Source organism: Juglans regia, chromosome 8 (assembly GCF_001411555.2).
Source record: "Juglans regia cultivar Chandler chromosome 8, Walnut 2.0, whole genome shotgun sequence".
Lineage (NCBI taxonomy): Eukaryota > Viridiplantae > Streptophyta > Magnoliopsida > Fagales > Juglandaceae > Juglans > Juglans regia.
In genome coordinates this window covers 10,144,279-10,159,583 of record NC_049908.1, presented here as the reverse complement: position 1 = coordinate 10,159,583, position 15,305 = coordinate 10,144,279, and the positions used below count along the sequence as shown (strand labels likewise).

Sequence of the window (15,305 nt, the reverse complement as noted above, 5' to 3'; positions counted from 1 at the left end):
TGAGTATTGGTCTGCATCCATATTGGATTATCTATTTATTATTTATATAATAATAAAATATTATTAATTTTTTATTTTAAAAAATTGAAACAAAAAAAAAATGAAAATGAATACACTGTCAGAACAAAAATGACATGAAAAATAGACGTTAATTCATGTGCATCGCGGGGCTATTAATGACCTTTTGATAAAACATGATCCTTCATTATATTCTGCAATAGAGTTACACGTCAAATAGTCAAGAATCTTATAGACATTTTGGTAAAAAATTATCATTCATTAAATTCTACAAACTGGAAGCTACACATCAAATGATCAAGAATTTTAAAAGTTTTTTGGTAAAACAGAACTTAATGGACTTAATGGAAAAATAAGAAAAATTAACAAAAAAATAATAAAAATTACTATTTATAATTAGATAATCACTTATTTTATATGTATATAAATATATAATTAATATATATATATATATATATATATATATATATATATCTCTTTCAATTCATCACAGCCAGTGGCCATGAAATGCCAGTACATGTTCTGGCACAATGCTAGAGATCATGAATTTGATGATGTTTTCATCGCCTGTCAGGAAATCAAAATAAAAGAAGAATGCTACAGATCACTAGCTAGCAACTGTTCATGAAAAATACTCGACATAATGTTTTCAAAGAAGTACTTCAGCCTGTCGGACATTTTAGACAAAGTTTATAAAAATGCAAAACAAAACAAGCATGAAAGACAAACTTCTTTAAATAGGTACTACAGATCAGCATTACGACATGCTTAACAAAATGGAAAGATTTTCAATTGCACCACCTTAAACTACCAAAATAAGAAATTTAATTAGGTCCCAAATTATATCACTTCTGTGTAAATTTTTATGTAGAGTTAGGTCTCGTAGTTAGGTCTCGTATGGTTACACATATGAGATAAGATGAGATGAAATTAGAAATCTGTGAATAGTAATAAGATAATTTGTAAATAATAATAAAATAGTTTGAGTTAAGACTTTTATAGAGTTTTGGAAAATGAAAAAGAAAAAACTGAATAAAAAGTTATAAAGTTAAAATAGGTTTAAAATATATATTTTTTTATTTAAAAAAGCTGAATTATTTTTTGTGTTTTGTTTGAAAGATTGTAAAAATTGTAATGATTAGATGAAAAAATTAAAAATTTAAAAATCTGAAGTCCGAAATGGTAGTGTTACAGCTTCCGATTCTAGGTCCCGATAAATGTAATTCCTTTTCTTTTTCTTTTTCTCTTTCTTTTTTGCTTTTTTCATGCATTTTTTAATCTCCTTAAAACATTTTAAAAAAATAATAACATCATTAAAAATTACTTCCTTAATCATAAAGTTAAAAAAAAATACAATCGGGACCCATTGTCGATGACTTTAGTATTTTCCAATTGAAAAATGTTTGTATTTGAATGGTATTTGGATGTTGAGATGAGATAAGATGTGATACAATGATTTCTAAGATTTGTGAAACCAAACCAAATCAGGCCCCATTTAGATACAGAAACACTCTCAACTCATCTCATCTCATCATTAAAATTTTATCAAATTCTCATACAAAATATAATAAACAATTCAACTTTTTTAAATCTCAAAACAATAATAATATTAAAAAATAATATTCTAAAAATATTTTATGCAACTCATCTAAAACCATCTCATCTCATTTCATCTTATATCTATCATATCAATATTCAAACGAGCCTTAATATTTAGTTTAATTAAATATTTAAGAAAAAAAAATCAGATGGGGTTTCCAATCTTTTTCCCATCTTCAAAGGGAAAAGAAAAAGAAATAAAAAAAGATTTATAACTCAGCAAGGATAAACAACTTGGAAATCTGTACATTTGTATTAATGTCGACGCGTAGTACAGCCATAATACATGAACACTAGTTGATCAGAACTTAACACAACATTGGATGTCAAATTCAATTAGATAATTATGAATAAACGAGAGTGATAAAATAAATAATAAGAATAGTGTCAAATTCAGACTTTGTCTTCATCCCCACTAGAATCAGGTGAGCTCCCCCTCACCGCCCTTCTACATAGCAAAAGCATGCCAAGCCACATAAAACCCTTCACAATCTTGATCATCCCAATTGTTACAGTCAGGTAATAGAGCCACCATGTAACAAAGTCAGCCACCCCTGATCTAGTACTCAATATCAACACCTCTGTTCCCAGCTTGAACTCGGCCACTGCCACCAGAGACTTGACCTCATCCCTCAACTTCCACCACCATAGGGTACCAAAGCTCGCCGCCATGGCCGCTCTTTCAGCCCACCTTTCCTCGGTAGCAACCCCGAAAATGGTGTCATCCACCACAGGCCTCACCACTACCCTAGACCAATGAAGCATCGTTTCATGCAATCCCAGGAAGAAAATTAATCTGCTCAACAAGCTTCTCTCCATACCAACAGTACTACTGGCGCCATCAATTCCTGCTGCAATGCTCCCTTCTATGCCCAAACTAACGCAGACTTGCAACGTGCATATAAAGATCCATGCAGTGTACAAACGGGGTCGTAAAATGGGCTTTGGAGACTCGCTTGCAAAGGTAACGACATCCTTTCCTGTCAAGCTGTGGACAAGAGTGGTTGAGCTAATAATGGAAACAAGAAGATAGAGAACACTTGGGTTGGTGTATAGGAGGAATGATAAGAGAAAAGAAGAAAGCTGTGAGCTGGAAGGAAAAGAGTCAAGGCTTAGGAGATAGCAGTGAGCATTTGAGAACCTGGATAGGAGGAGAAATGAGAGTGGGAGCAAGAGGCTGAGGAGGGTGATTGTAAGGATGTGGAAGGGTTGTCTTAGAGATAAGGCAGGAAGATTCAAGAGATGCTTAACCTTCTGATGTTGCCAATTGAGCCAAACCATGTTTGATCCCCAAAATTAGCAGCAAATAATTAAATCAAAACGCCAGCTTCTTTGCTTGGCAGAAAGTTAATATAAGGAACATGCATGGAACATTGAGGTGGTCTATATATATATATATATATGCGAGTAAGGAAGTACTGCTAGAGTTCCCAGTCTGCAGAAAAAAGAATGTAGGTGGTTGTGGCCACGTCCTGAGTTGATGTTAAGACATGGTCATGATCTTCCACGCCTTGATGGATGTACCTAAATTTCCTAACCCAAAAACAAAAAAGATGTGCAATATATCATGACCATTTAGAGTACTTTAGCAAGCAAGCCAATTATATTATAAAACGTATCTAGCTAGTTGGCTTAAATAATTAGTCTGTGTTATTTATATTGAAGCATAAACAATTCCCCCGGGAAATTATGACATTAATTTAAATGAGAAGTACCTGATCAACGTAAAGGAATATTGCACATCCCCATTTTAACTTCAATATATATACTCATGTATGTATACTAGCTAGCTAGGCATCATCCATGGAGTCAACCAATCTTAATTTGGACAAGTTTGGATGGAAGGCTATCGGCCTGGTTTTATTCATGATTCAGTGATTGTAATTCCTGAAAATTAGCTAGGCTATATATATATCTCATGAGATATCCAAACTTGTCACTATTAATACTTATTAATTATTCTTGGTTTATGAAGATCATCTTGATCCATCTCAAACCCTATATACATACATCATCCATAGTACTATTCATCCAAACTCCTAGATAATATTCTTTCTTTGTAATAAATAAAAAGTACTCTTACTCAACTCTTTAAAACATATCGTTCAAACTAAAAGGGCATCCAAAAATACAAACAAATTAAATGAAGATTAAAACTCTAGATTCTATCTACCAATTTTGTGTTTGTGTTTGTATTTTAATTTTTTTTAATAAATCACGTGCATGGCATTAAATATTGGCGGTGTCACGTCAAGAGAGTCATCTGAGCGATAAGTTTCAAATGGCCAAATAATATTATTCTAGATAAAAAGAAGAGGAGATGAAGTCAACAAATTAGTTTTTCTTTTCTTTTCTTTTCTTTTTTCTTTTTTCTTTTTTCTTTTTCTTTTTATCTTCTTCTTTTTCTTTTTTTTTTTCTTGATCACAATGAAGTGACACTAATATTGCTGATATATATATATATATTATAAGGGATATTAAATCAGTTAAGATTATATATATCGATGCAATGCATCATGACAATATATAGTTTGACCCATTCCTTTCTTATCTGATATGATCTGAGGGAGTTTGTGCATAAAACTTGGCTTCCATGACGTTTAAATGAATATAAAGAAGAATCTTCCAATTATCCGTGTGCGAGCTGGAAGATGTCAAGCTTGTTAGGTGCATGCGCAAGCTGCGGGTCGCATGCGGTTCTCAGTATTGATGATCAACCCTGCATCGTGCATCATGTTCGACCCAAGAAGATAAGAATCGTATATATGAATTCTATTAGTTGCTAACTAATTAATTAATTAAGCAAATTTGCAATCTCTAAGTTTTTTTTTTTGATAATGTATTGGGCAAGTTGTGGAATGGATCTCTACCTAATGTAATTTGACTTTTTTTTTTTAATATCATACTTAATTTAATGTATCAGTATCTCAAAATAATCCAAAACCATGTTTAAAATAAAAATCCAAAGCTAGCTACGTCGTTTATTATGATGTTTTAATCCGATTAAATAAATTATGCGAGTTAGTTCAACCTAATTATATGAAATTGATTGAAATGAGTCATGTCGTCATGTTGATCAATTTCTAATAAATTATTAAATGAATCAAAATGGGTAACACGACACAACCCGTTATTTAAATAAATCGTGTTAGGATGTAAAAGGTATGATCCGTTTAGCTTAACAAGTCATATTCAGGTTGACTTATATAATTAAATATTCACAACTTGATACAACATAAATATGAACCGCAAAAACAAATTACCACCCTTAAGTTTGGAGTTGTATTTGAAATTTTGTGTATGTATTTTGTCTATTTTTTGTGAAATTGGAAATGAGTTTCGATTTTGAAAATCCTAATCTAATTTGAACCCCAAAAGGGGGAAAAATGCTGAATGCAGTCGCCTTCGTGCAAGCGGGACGTAAACGGTTCTGACGTGGAAAAAAAAAACTTAAACGCACCGTTTCGAAAAAAACTAAACGCACGTGGCCACAGTTTCCCTCTCCCTAGTTTCTCTCCTCAGTTTCTTCAGTTTAATGCGTTTGAGGAGCTCAAACATTCCACGAAGCGCAGCCTCCTCCCTTCCTCGACAGGGCGTCCAGGGTACAGTCATTCCGTCAATAGCATGTCCCTCCCCTCTGCATCTACACGAGGCTTCCCTCCTCAGACTGAAACTGAGGCATTTACGATTCAAGCCATCCCTCCCTTCGTCGTTCGGTTGTGATTCATTCATTATATGTTCATTTTCCCCTAGTTTGGTTTTGATTGCTGCGTATTTTTTCCCTGAGTTGGTTTCGTATTTGGCCCTCTACCTCTTCACAGTTGAAGCTTTCAACATAACCCCTTTTCCATAGATAAATCTAACTAAATAAAAAAACTATAGCTTTGTGACTCTCTCTCTCTCTCTCTCTCTCTCTCTCTCTCTCTCTCTCTCTCTCTCTCGTTGTGCGCCATCTTTCATTTTCTCGTTTGCCTCCCAGAGCTCTTCAACCTATATTTTTGCTCATTTGATTTTTGTTAATTTTCTTAATTTCTGACTAAAATTCTGATTATAGGTGAGTGGGTACGATCGTATGAGAGTGTACTGTAGTGGATTCGAGGAGCTCAATATGGATCTATTTAGGAAGTGTATGGAGCCTGTGGAGAAGTGTTTAAGGGATGCGAAGATGGACAAGAGCACCGTCCATGACATTGTTCTTGTCGGAGGTTCTACTAGGATTCCCAAAGTGCAGCAGCTGTTGCAGGACTTCTTCAATGGAAAGGAGCTTTGCAAGAGCATTAACCCAGATGAAGCAGTCGCCTATGGTGCTGCTGTTGAGGCTGCGATCTTGACTGGCGAGGGTAATGAGTAGGTTCAGGATCTGTTACTATTGGATGTCACCCCTTTATCCCTTGGTTTGGAAACTGCTGGAGGTGTGATGACTGTGTTGATTCCAAGAAATACCACCATCCCCACCAAGAAGGAGCAGGTGTTCTCCACCTACTCGGACAATCAACCAGGTGTCTTGATCCAGGTTTATGAGGGTGAGAAAAGAAGGACCAGGGACAACAATTTGCTATGGCAAAGAAGTCCAAACCCAAGATGAAACCGATGGAGCTTAAAATGCAGCCATAGCAAACAAAGTTTAGATCTGAGAGGAACAACACCACGAAGCCGAAGATGACTGACTAGAGCACGAAAGAAAGTTGGAATCCGAAAGAAAAAACATAATTTTCTTTCTATTTTTCATTTTCATTTTTGCGTATCATTTTTTTTTTATTATTAATATTCATGTTAGCCGACTCCGCGCCGACTGTAGTCGGCGACTGTACATAGCAGTTCTGGAAAAGGGGAGGGGCCCAAATGAGTGGCCTTCCAATCTTCTTGCTTATTCAATGGATACAAGCGTGTAAGAGGGTTGGAGTCGGTGTGAGAGTAATGATAAATATAATTATAGATTATGTAAATGTTGAATACTCTTTTTAAAAAAGAGAAATGTCTATTATTAAAAATTAATTTTTTTATATAGATCATATATTTATTTTTTTAAAATAAAAATTACAGAACGCTTGCGCACTCTATGAATACTAAAAATATCATTTATGTTTTAAAGATACATAAAGTGTTTTAAATTTATTTTATACCATCTTCATTCAAAAATTAAAAAATTTTGAGATGCCCATATATTAATTACGAATATTCTACAATATCATTTAGTAAGGTTAGTGCCTAGTGGTATCTCTATACTATTGCTTCAATTCACTTTTACGACAGATATATAGCTATGTAAGACTTATTTGTTGAATCGAGATACAAACTTGTCATGTTAAAATTATGAATAATGCTATTGTGCCGTCTTATTTTAATGCCTCTTCATTTTGATCATTCATGTATTTATTTATTTATTTATTTTATATATATATATATATTTTACTTACTGATTAAGGAAATGACTATATATCAATGTATTGGTATTTTTTTATATTTTTTAAAAATGTTTAAAAATATTTAAAATATATGAACAAGAAAAATTAAAAAAATAAATTTTGTCTATGGGGCACGTCCAGCAATCACTGCTGGGCGGCACCCTAGCAACACTCTAAAATTATAACCATGTCAATAATCATCTTACAAACACCAACTATATTCTTCTTTCATCTCTTCCTCTCTCTCTTTTTTTTTTTAATTGGATATAACTCCCAAGTAATATATTGCTTCATTTCTTTTGGGAATGTCGTAAATAATCATAAAGTAATTTGAAAGATCATGAAATTGTAAAGGTCAAAAAACACCACACCATTTTTTTATTTATAATATTTTTCTTTTTTCCTCGATATGTAATTCATCAAAATCAACAGTTAATGAAAAAAAACCGCCTACAAAAAATTTCATAATAAAGTTATAATCAAAATTAAAAACAAAATAAAATTAAAAATTAATAACTCTTCCATGCAGCGTGTGCTACTATTCTTTTTCAACTTCACCACCATAGTAAAAGTCCCTAAAATGCATCCCTATGACAGATTCATCCCACCAAAAACGGCAATCCAGGTGACATGCAAAGCCACTTCATGTGTTTGCAAGTGTGTCTATGCGCGCATTCTCACGAACCGGTTGGCCGTTTGGTTCGGTTGATCAGGCACTGGCAGTTCAGCAGTACTCTTGGCAACCTGATCATGTTAATAGCCACACGCGGCAACTGTAGACTGTGCTATTGAATTGGAGTAGGACCCACACTAGTGTCATGCGACCAATCAAAATGGATATGGAATCAACAAGTTCTTCCATGGAAATATCTCTTTGCACACGAGCGTATCAGAATAGCTGCGTCTGGATGGCTTAAAATATTGTAAGGTGGGGTTGGGTTGTGGGGGGGAGTGGGGGTGGTGATATGTGCATATAGTGGTTCGTAGCTTTACATTAAATGAGTGAAAGAAAAGAAAGCAACTTGGAGCTTTGTCATTTCTTGCCTGTCCTCAGCTTACTCTCTCTCTCTCTCTCTCTCTGATCAATTACAGCTCTGATCGTGATCTTTCTGTTTCCTTTATTGCTTCTGCAACTTGATCCCAGTACAACTCTTTAGCCACCTTCTTTGATTTTTGGCCTGGTACAGTAACAAGAAGAAGAAGTGGAAGTAACAAGCAGTCATGGATAGATCTCTCTCGCCAAAGCTGCACAAGGAGATTCCAGAAGAACTCAAACCAGAAACTCAGGCATCCAAAAGAAGGTCGGTTGCAGTATAATATACCTTAAAAGGGAAAAAAAATGTTTGTACTTAAAAGTTTACTCTAGTTTGGGAGATTTGTTTTCTGTGGCTTGGTTTTTTTTTTGCAGGCTATTTCTTTTACATGTGTCCAATTTTATTTGGCATGTTGTAACATTTGTCTGTGTACCGTCATAGGAAGATGGTTCAGAAGCATGTTGTTAAAGTGAGGATTGGAGCAAATGTTGGGAAACTAAAGAATGAAGGGCCGCCTTCTGATCTTTGGTCTTGGAGAAAATATGGGCAAAAACCTATTAAAGGATCTCCTTATCCAAGGTTTACATTGCCTTCTCATGTCATCTTCTGTTTTTTCTTGCAAGCTTTGCTTTATCTTGATGCACTCACTTTCTTCTTCTTTCCATTTTAAAATTTTCAGATCTCCAACAGAATAAATTGACATTCTCTTGGCTCATGTTACTTTAATAGTGAATTCTTAAGGTTGATTTGGGGTTTCTTTTCCTCTATACCCCTAGATTTCACTCTTTCTCATCTACAATTCTCAAATTTTGGAACTATTTTGCAGGGGCTATTACAGGTGCAGCACATCAAAGGGTTGTTCAGCCAAAAAGCAAGTAGAAAGATGCAGAACAGATGCTTCAATGCTCATCATCACCTACACCTCTAGCCATAATCATCCAGGTCCTGATCTCTCCACCACCAACCTGATCCAACCATCTAAAGAACCACAAAACCATTCAAATGAAGATCTCTCAACACTGCCAAAACAGGAACAGCTCGAGCTAGCACACGATGAAAAACGAAATGAACCCAACATGACCACCAGAGAAAAGGATCCGGTTGAAGATCATTTCCACTACATACAATCCCCCATAAGCGGTTCCCAGGATATAATAGCTAACCAAGGAGAAGACCCTTTCATAGTGCAACATGAAAGACTCCATGAAACTGTTCTCCTCTTGGATGAAGAGCCCCTCTGTTATTCCCAGTTCATGAACTTGTCCACTCCGATCTCAGAGGAAAATGACTTCTATGATGAGCTTGAAGAACTGCCCACATATTCATCTTTCACAAGCTCTGCGAGGAACAATTTTCCCAACGAAAGGATTCCTGTTGTCCCTTCTTGATCAAGGGTTCATAGTGCTTGCAGCCTTAGAAAATGTAGTTATGTTGACATATGAAATACCCACTCCAAGAGAACTCTCTCTCTCTCTCTCTCTCTCTCTCTCTCTCTCTCTCTCTCTCTCCCTCTTTTTATGGGCTCACAAAATGAGGAAGTTACATCACTTTGGCAAGAGCAAAGTTAGTGGATCGATGGTATCTTTTTATCTGGGAGATTGAGATTTAATGAAAAATCACCAAGTTCCACACCACAGAAAGAGAGAGAGAGTATATGGGGGGGGGGTTGTTTCCTTGTACATACTATTCAAAGATGGCATGAGGATCACGAGTGAGTGCTCAAAAGTTCTTTGTGACAAGGCCTTTTTCTTTTTTCTCTAGTGGAGATTAGAAGTACTTTTCCCTACTTTTCTTTAGTGGTTGATTTGGTGGAAGAAATGTTTGCTTTTCACTTGTAGATTTCTCTTTCCTTTTTTTCCCCCCCTCTCTTAGATTGATTGAGAAATTCGGATCAGGCCACCAAATGCCTATCAGTAGTCCTGTTTTTAGGTGTTTTGGCAGTTTACAGATTCCCTTCCACAAAGTGCCAAAATCACGAGTACCCCTTTTTCTTGGGGATGGGAGGATCGGCACAAGACTCTTGCCAGAAGAATCCAAAAACTCCCTAATTTTGTGAGGAAACGATTCTCTAAAGAAAGACATGTGGCAAGCACGTCAATAGATTCAGATATAATAGATGCCAACGATTGCAGTGCTGAAATGAAATGAAATGAGCAGACTAGAGTTTAGGTGTCACCTCAGGCAAGGCCAATGCTTCTGGTGACATCCCTTTGCACAATATTAATACGAGAAATGATATGCATCAACTACTATTCACTCTCATATATCACATCTATAACTTTTTTATAGCGTGTCGGGATGTTTTTCATAAGGTGTCGAGATGTTTTTCATAAGATGTGAGGTGATAAATAGTAACTAATGAGAAGAATTTTTCTATTAATATTAATAGTACCTAAATGTAACTGAATCTATTATATTAATTCAAAAGTTCATGTTCCTTGACTAATTACAGGAAACTGCTAAAATAGTGATTTGCAGATAGTCTAATTGATCGACTATTCATATGCCATTTGAGGTCACATTCAGGAAAGGAGTTTGTTTTTGTGCCGATTATATCGTAATTAATAATTGTATTCTAAGTAAATGATAGTTTAAATAATCATATTTTCAATGGTCATTTAATACTAATAACTATAATTTTTATAGTAAACTCATCTAAAATTTAATATAAATTAAACTCATCAGAAACCAAGTGCCTTGGGACACTTTTTTGTGCATATAAGACACATGATCAAAGGTGTAGAATATAACGGCAAGTTTGAGAATAATTACCTAGAGCTAAAAAATATATATATATACAAAAAAGAGCAGAGAACCACTTTCTTCAAAACCTATTCTCATCTTATGCATCAAATGGATGAATGCGGCGAGGATGATAAGGTTGGTGAAGGAGAGAATGCTGAGGGTTGTTGCTCCAATTGGGCGTGCCGTACCTATTGCTAACCAAAACTTGGACCACAGCAATAAACAGGCTCGTCCCGATCCGGGACGGGATGATAATGTCTAATTTTTAACTTTTATCTCAACTTATTTTATATTAATTTTAAAAAATTTGGAAGCAAAAGATACGCATGTGTGGGCCATTTTTCTCTCTTTTTTTTCTTTTTTTTTTTTGTAGTTTGAAATAAGGAAAACACTATTATGTCTATTCATTTTGATACTTCCATTTGACCGTTGGTCAAAATTTTTTTTTTTTTTACTTAGTAATTAAGAAAATAATTTTAAATGTATTGATATATTTTTTTATTTTTTAAATATGTTAAAAAATGTAAAAAAAAAAAGAAAAAAGAAAAAAATATATATATATTTATATATATATATATATACCGCCCAGCGGTCAAGTTGGGGCGGCATGTCGCCGCACCCTTGAAATAATTTTGGCTTTTTGGAGTGGGGAAAAAACCTACACGGCGTCATTTTAAGAGCATTCTCATCCGATTTCCTAAATTTTTTCCTAAATTTTAGCTAAAAAGGACATTTCCTATAATTTTATCCTAAATTTTACTCATTTTTAAAAAACCTTCTACATCACATTCCCTATCCTTTCTCTATTCTATTAAAATAATATTCTTCTATTATTTCTTTATTACTTTTTTCTCTCACTTCCATTTTCAAACTTCACTACTTAATATTTTTTCTTATGTTTTGAACTATTATTATAGTGAATATTTTAAATAAAAATTTAAATTATTTTTTAAGGGTTTAATAATATTTTTAAAATTATTATTTTTATATTTTAGTAATTATTTAAATTATTTTTAAAAATATTATTTAAAAGTATAATAAATATGAGTATAAGAGAAAATGTAGTTGATTGAAAAAAGAATTTATTTTATTTATTTGAATAAAATATTAATAAAAAATGATTTAGGAGATGAATAGTAGTTCCCTATATTTAGAGAATCACTGTTTATTTCCTAAATCAAAATCCTAAAATAGAGAATGAGATGGGAGGAGATTTTTGAACTTTTCCTTATAAATTTCCCTATAATTTAGAAATAATAGTGTTTTAGGCATCCGGATGGGATGCTCTAAGAAACCCTAAAACCCCAACCTCTCTTTTGCTTTCCTTTCCCCGTCCCCACCCCCCACCCCACCCCCGGGGCGGACCTCTCTCTCTCTCTCTCACTCTGTGTGCTTTTCACCCTCTCAAATTCGGATTTGACTTTGTTTTTCACTGTCACAGAGCATCTCGAACATCTCTAGGCAGCGCCTCACTCTAGAATCCGACCGTCCAGCCACTCCATCTCACTCCGCGGTGGTAAGTGTTTTCCGATCTCTCTATATGTAATTGCGGGTTCATCTATGGTTAGCTTGGGTTGTTAAATCTCCGGAAGGTTTGAGAGATTTTGTGGATTGAAATTGTGTTTGCGAAATTGTGTAATCTTTGTAGCAAATGGATTCTGTTTTCCCCCTGGCTATTGTTGAGTTTAGAGTTGGGATACGGATGATATTTCCATTTAACTGTAGTCTGTGATGAGGATATTTCTCATTTCCTTGTTGGACTTTTTCTAACTGAGTACTAGTTCTAACGAAGTCTAGATGGAAACGTAAATTTTGAACGGAGAACACTGTTGGTTATGCTTTGTTTGAACTTGAAGTATTAGGCAATACTTATCCCAAAATAATATATTAGGTAATGGTTTTTTAGGTCACAAGGAGATGTATTAAATTATGTGTTAAGGTAAAATAATTTTGGCTTGATGTTTGGTGTGGTGAGAGGGCCCTTAAGTGTGTTATCCCCACTCTCTTTCGGATTGCAAGTGATAAAGAGGTTATGGTGGCTGATTTGTTGGATTGCTCCAGTGGTTCTACTTAGTGGCATGTTTGTTTCATGAGAGCGGCTCAAGATTGGGAACTTTTGGGAACTTGGGAACCTTTGCTGATTTTTTTGGTTTTTCTGTATGCTATGAACATTGGTAATGTGGTGGAGGACAGGATGATTTGGACTCCAATGGAAGTAGAAGATTCTTGGTGCGATCCTTTTACAAGGCTCTTTCTAATCATAGTAACCACTTTCCCTGGAAGAGTATGTGGATGGAGAGAAATGGTAGGTGCTTTGAAGACCGGGAGCCTTTTTTGGACAAGTTGACGCGATTCGTTTTCAACACTCAATTTTCTTGGGCTTGTCATTGTTTGTAATGGAGATAGTCTTCATAATTTGCTTCTATCTATCACTGGTGCTTATTGGTTGCTAGGTGTATTCTATGTATACTTTCTATGTGCTCAGGCTATGCCTTTTTCTATCAATAATTTGCTCTTATAAAAGAAAAAGGCAAACTAATTTTGAAAATAAATGGTTTTTTTGTACAGGTATTTTACACGTAAGAAGAAAAATTCTGCTTCAATAATTTTGAGAATAAATGGTTGTTGAGGCTTTCTATCATGTACTTTTCATTTTGAACAAAGAGAAGTATATTGGATTAATGCTCTGGGATTATTGTGGATTTTGTAGATCTAAAGTGAAGACATGAATGCGTTCAAGGCTTACAAGGCCTGCGTCCCAATTGCATGGAGCCCTAACCTGTATATAACTTTGGTGAGGGGCATTCCAGGGACCAGGAGACTTCACAGGCGCACTTTAGAGGCATTGCGTCTGCGCAAGTGCAACCGAACCGTCATGCGATGGAATACTCCTACTGTCAGGGGAATGCTCCAACAGGTTTCAAAAAAACCCGCAGTGAATTCATTCCTTAATTAAAATGTGTAATCTGGTACTCAGTTCCTTATTAGTAAATTTTATGATGCAATTAGGTCAAGAGATTAGTAGTGATAGAGACAGAAGAGATGTACAAGGCTCGCAAGCAAAAGGATGCAAACCATTGCGCTTTACGTCCCCCATTGGTCATAAGTCACTTATCTGCTCCTGCAAAATGATTATTCTCAAGAGCCTATTCACTTGTTCTAAGATCAGCTTTAAGCTACTTATAGCTGGTTTGTTGTTTAAGAAACATTTTTCCAGAAGTGTATTCTGTAGAAATATTGACAATTTAATAAGCTTGAAGCTTTTCCTAGTTTGCATGATTTATCAATGGACTTCGTTACATATTAAATTTTATATCATGATCGACTCTGTTGTGGTTCTCATCTGGTTTGCATGAATTGCGTTTATTGCTCAGAAGAAAACCTGCAACCACGTACCCATGTATTTGTATCTGCAAGACATTGACTAGTTTCTTTTGATCAAAACCTTATTTCCAGATGTACTTAATGACTTAGGTATAGCATAATGGCTGTGATCACAAATGTGGCCTTTTTGATTTACAAAATAAAAGGGACAAAAGAACTTGACTAACAACCATCTGATGATTCATGAGCATGTAACATGATTATTATTATTATTATTATTATTTGTTCTTTCTTGTTCTTGTAATGTACTATAAAACTATTTAGCTATATCTAGGACCTAATAAATTACTGTCCCCATCAAAGCTACAAGTAGGCCTGTGCATAAAAGTGCCTGGCCCGACCAAATCCGAAAGCCCGATTTGGGCCCACCCAACTAAAATCGGGTTCAGCGAGTCAAACCCATTATCGGGTTGATTACGCTTTACATCAGTCGAAACCAATGACCCGAAGAAAAAGAACAAACGTGGCATCGTGTTGCCTCGAAAGAAAAGAGAATCGAATTCATATATCTGTAGGTCTTCAATTAATTGTTGTGATAAATTGGATTATGTGAAGAATCTTCGCTCCACGCATTAATCACTGCATCATCTCTTTATTTCGATTTTAGTTTTGTGTGCTAAAGCTAGGGCATGAGACCCAGAATGGGTATTTCTCGTGATTCTGCTGCTGCTATTGAGGAGGTGAAGAAAAGCAACCATGTCCAGAGAAAGCTGGAGAAGCGGCAGCAGAATCGCAAGCTTGATGCACACATTGAAGAGCAGTATGGTAGTGGTCGTTTGTTGGCTTGAATCTCGGAGGAAATGAGACAAACAATACGAGGCCTCTTGGCAATGGTTTGGAGGTGATGAAGCTCCTCTAAGTCCAATGCAATTTCGTCCACCATTTTTTGATGTCCTACACGCGCTTAGCTTTCCAAGTTCAAGGTCACCCAAAAGAACGTAGCAGCTGAGACTCGAAAATGGCAATACGACGGCATTTTGCCTTTTGGTACTGTCTGTATATGGCCTGGGAATGGAAAATGCTAGAACGGGTTTCGACCCTGTTGCGGACCGGGTCGGATTAATAAGGGTTGTTCTGCTATGTGGGTCGGGTCGGGTCCAAAACTGTTTTGGACGGGTTG

General features: G+C 35.3%; 4 protein-coding genes across 7 annotated transcripts; 3 read left to right on the top strand and 1 right to left on the bottom strand.

Moving 5' to 3' along the window:
* Positions 1-2,010: 2,010 nt before the first annotated feature.
* On the bottom strand, positions 2,011-2,898 carry LOC118349179. The gene has a single exon (XM_035692754.1). The coding sequence runs from the start codon at positions 2,896-2,898 to the stop codon at positions 2,011-2,013; it is 888 nt and encodes a 295-aa protein (XP_035548647.1).
* A 2,343-nt stretch (positions 2,899-5,241) lies between these two features.
* LOC108992131 (heat shock cognate 70 kDa protein 2-like) lies at positions 5,242-6,142 on the top strand. Its single transcript, XM_035692753.1, has 2 exons — positions 5,242-5,295; positions 5,672-6,142. Exons 1-2 carry the CDS (start codon positions 5,242-5,244, stop codon positions 5,966-5,968), a joined length of 351 nt encoding a protein of 116 aa, XP_035548646.1. The 3' UTR covers positions 5,969-6,142.
* A 1,860-nt stretch (positions 6,143-8,002) lies between these two features.
* On the top strand, positions 8,003-9,874 carry LOC108992122 (probable WRKY transcription factor 69). 2 transcript variants are annotated; one of them, XM_018966587.2, is made up of 3 exons: positions 8,003-8,323; positions 8,502-8,635; positions 8,883-9,874. In XM_018966587.2, the coding sequence occupies exons 2-3, from the start codon at positions 8,502-8,504 to the stop codon at positions 9,442-9,444; spliced, it is 696 nt and encodes a 231-aa protein (XP_018822132.1). In that variant the 5' UTR covers positions 8,003-8,323; the 3' UTR covers positions 9,445-9,874. The 2 variants fall into 2 exon arrangements, with proteins under 2 accessions (XP_018822132.1, XP_018822131.1); XM_018966586.2 differs by having other exon boundaries at positions 8,498-8,635.
* A 2,221-nt stretch (positions 9,875-12,095) lies between these two features.
* LOC108992123 (50S ribosomal protein L30) lies at positions 12,096-14,119 on the top strand. 3 transcript variants are annotated; one of them, XM_018966590.2, is made up of 4 exons: positions 12,096-12,317; positions 13,370-13,380; positions 13,512-13,718; positions 13,811-14,119. In XM_018966590.2, exons 3-4 carry the CDS (start codon positions 13,527-13,529, stop codon positions 13,931-13,933), a joined length of 315 nt encoding a protein of 104 aa, XP_018822135.1. In that variant the 5' UTR covers positions 12,096-12,317; positions 13,370-13,380; positions 13,512-13,526; the 3' UTR covers positions 13,934-14,119. The 3 variants fall into 3 exon arrangements, with proteins under 3 accessions (XP_018822135.1, XP_018822134.1, XP_018822133.1); XM_018966589.2 differs by having other exon boundaries at positions 13,370-13,422; XM_018966588.2 differs by lacking the exon at positions 13,370-13,380 and having other exon boundaries at positions 12,100-12,317.
* The last annotated feature ends 1,186 nt before the right edge of the window (positions 14,120-15,305 follow it).

Excerpts from the sequence above, each read along its gene's own strand:
- LOC108992122 (XM_018966586.2), top strand. The coding sequence starts at position 8,244 with ATGGATAGATCTCTCTCGCCAAAGCTGCACAAGGAGATTCCAGAAGAA. Across the intron at positions 8,324-8,497 it reads ACTCAGGCATCCAAAAGAAG|GAAGATGGTTCAGAAGCATG; the intron begins GTCGGTTGCAGT and ends GTACCGTCATAG. Across the intron at positions 8,636-8,882 it reads AAAGGATCTCCTTATCCAAG|GGGCTATTACAGGTGCAGCA; the intron begins GTTTACATTGCC and ends ACTATTTTGCAG.
- LOC108992123 (XM_018966590.2), top strand. The coding sequence starts at position 13,527 with ATGAATGCGTTCAAGGCTTACAAGGCCTGCGTCCCAATTGCATGGAGC. Across the intron at positions 13,719-13,810 it reads TCAGGGGAATGCTCCAACAG|GTCAAGAGATTAGTAGTGAT; the intron begins GTTTCAAAAAAA and ends TGATGCAATTAG.
- LOC108992131 (XM_035692753.1), top strand. The coding sequence starts at position 5,242 with ATGTCCCTCCCCTCTGCATCTACACGAGGCTTCCCTCCTCAGACTGAA. Across the intron at positions 5,296-5,671 it reads CTCCTCAGACTGAAACTGAG|GTGAGTGGGTACGATCGTAT; the intron begins GCATTTACGATT and ends TTCTGATTATAG.
- LOC118349179 (XM_035692754.1), bottom strand. The coding sequence starts at position 2,898 with ATGGTTTGGCTCAATTGGCAACATCAGAAGGTTAAGCATCTCTTGAAT.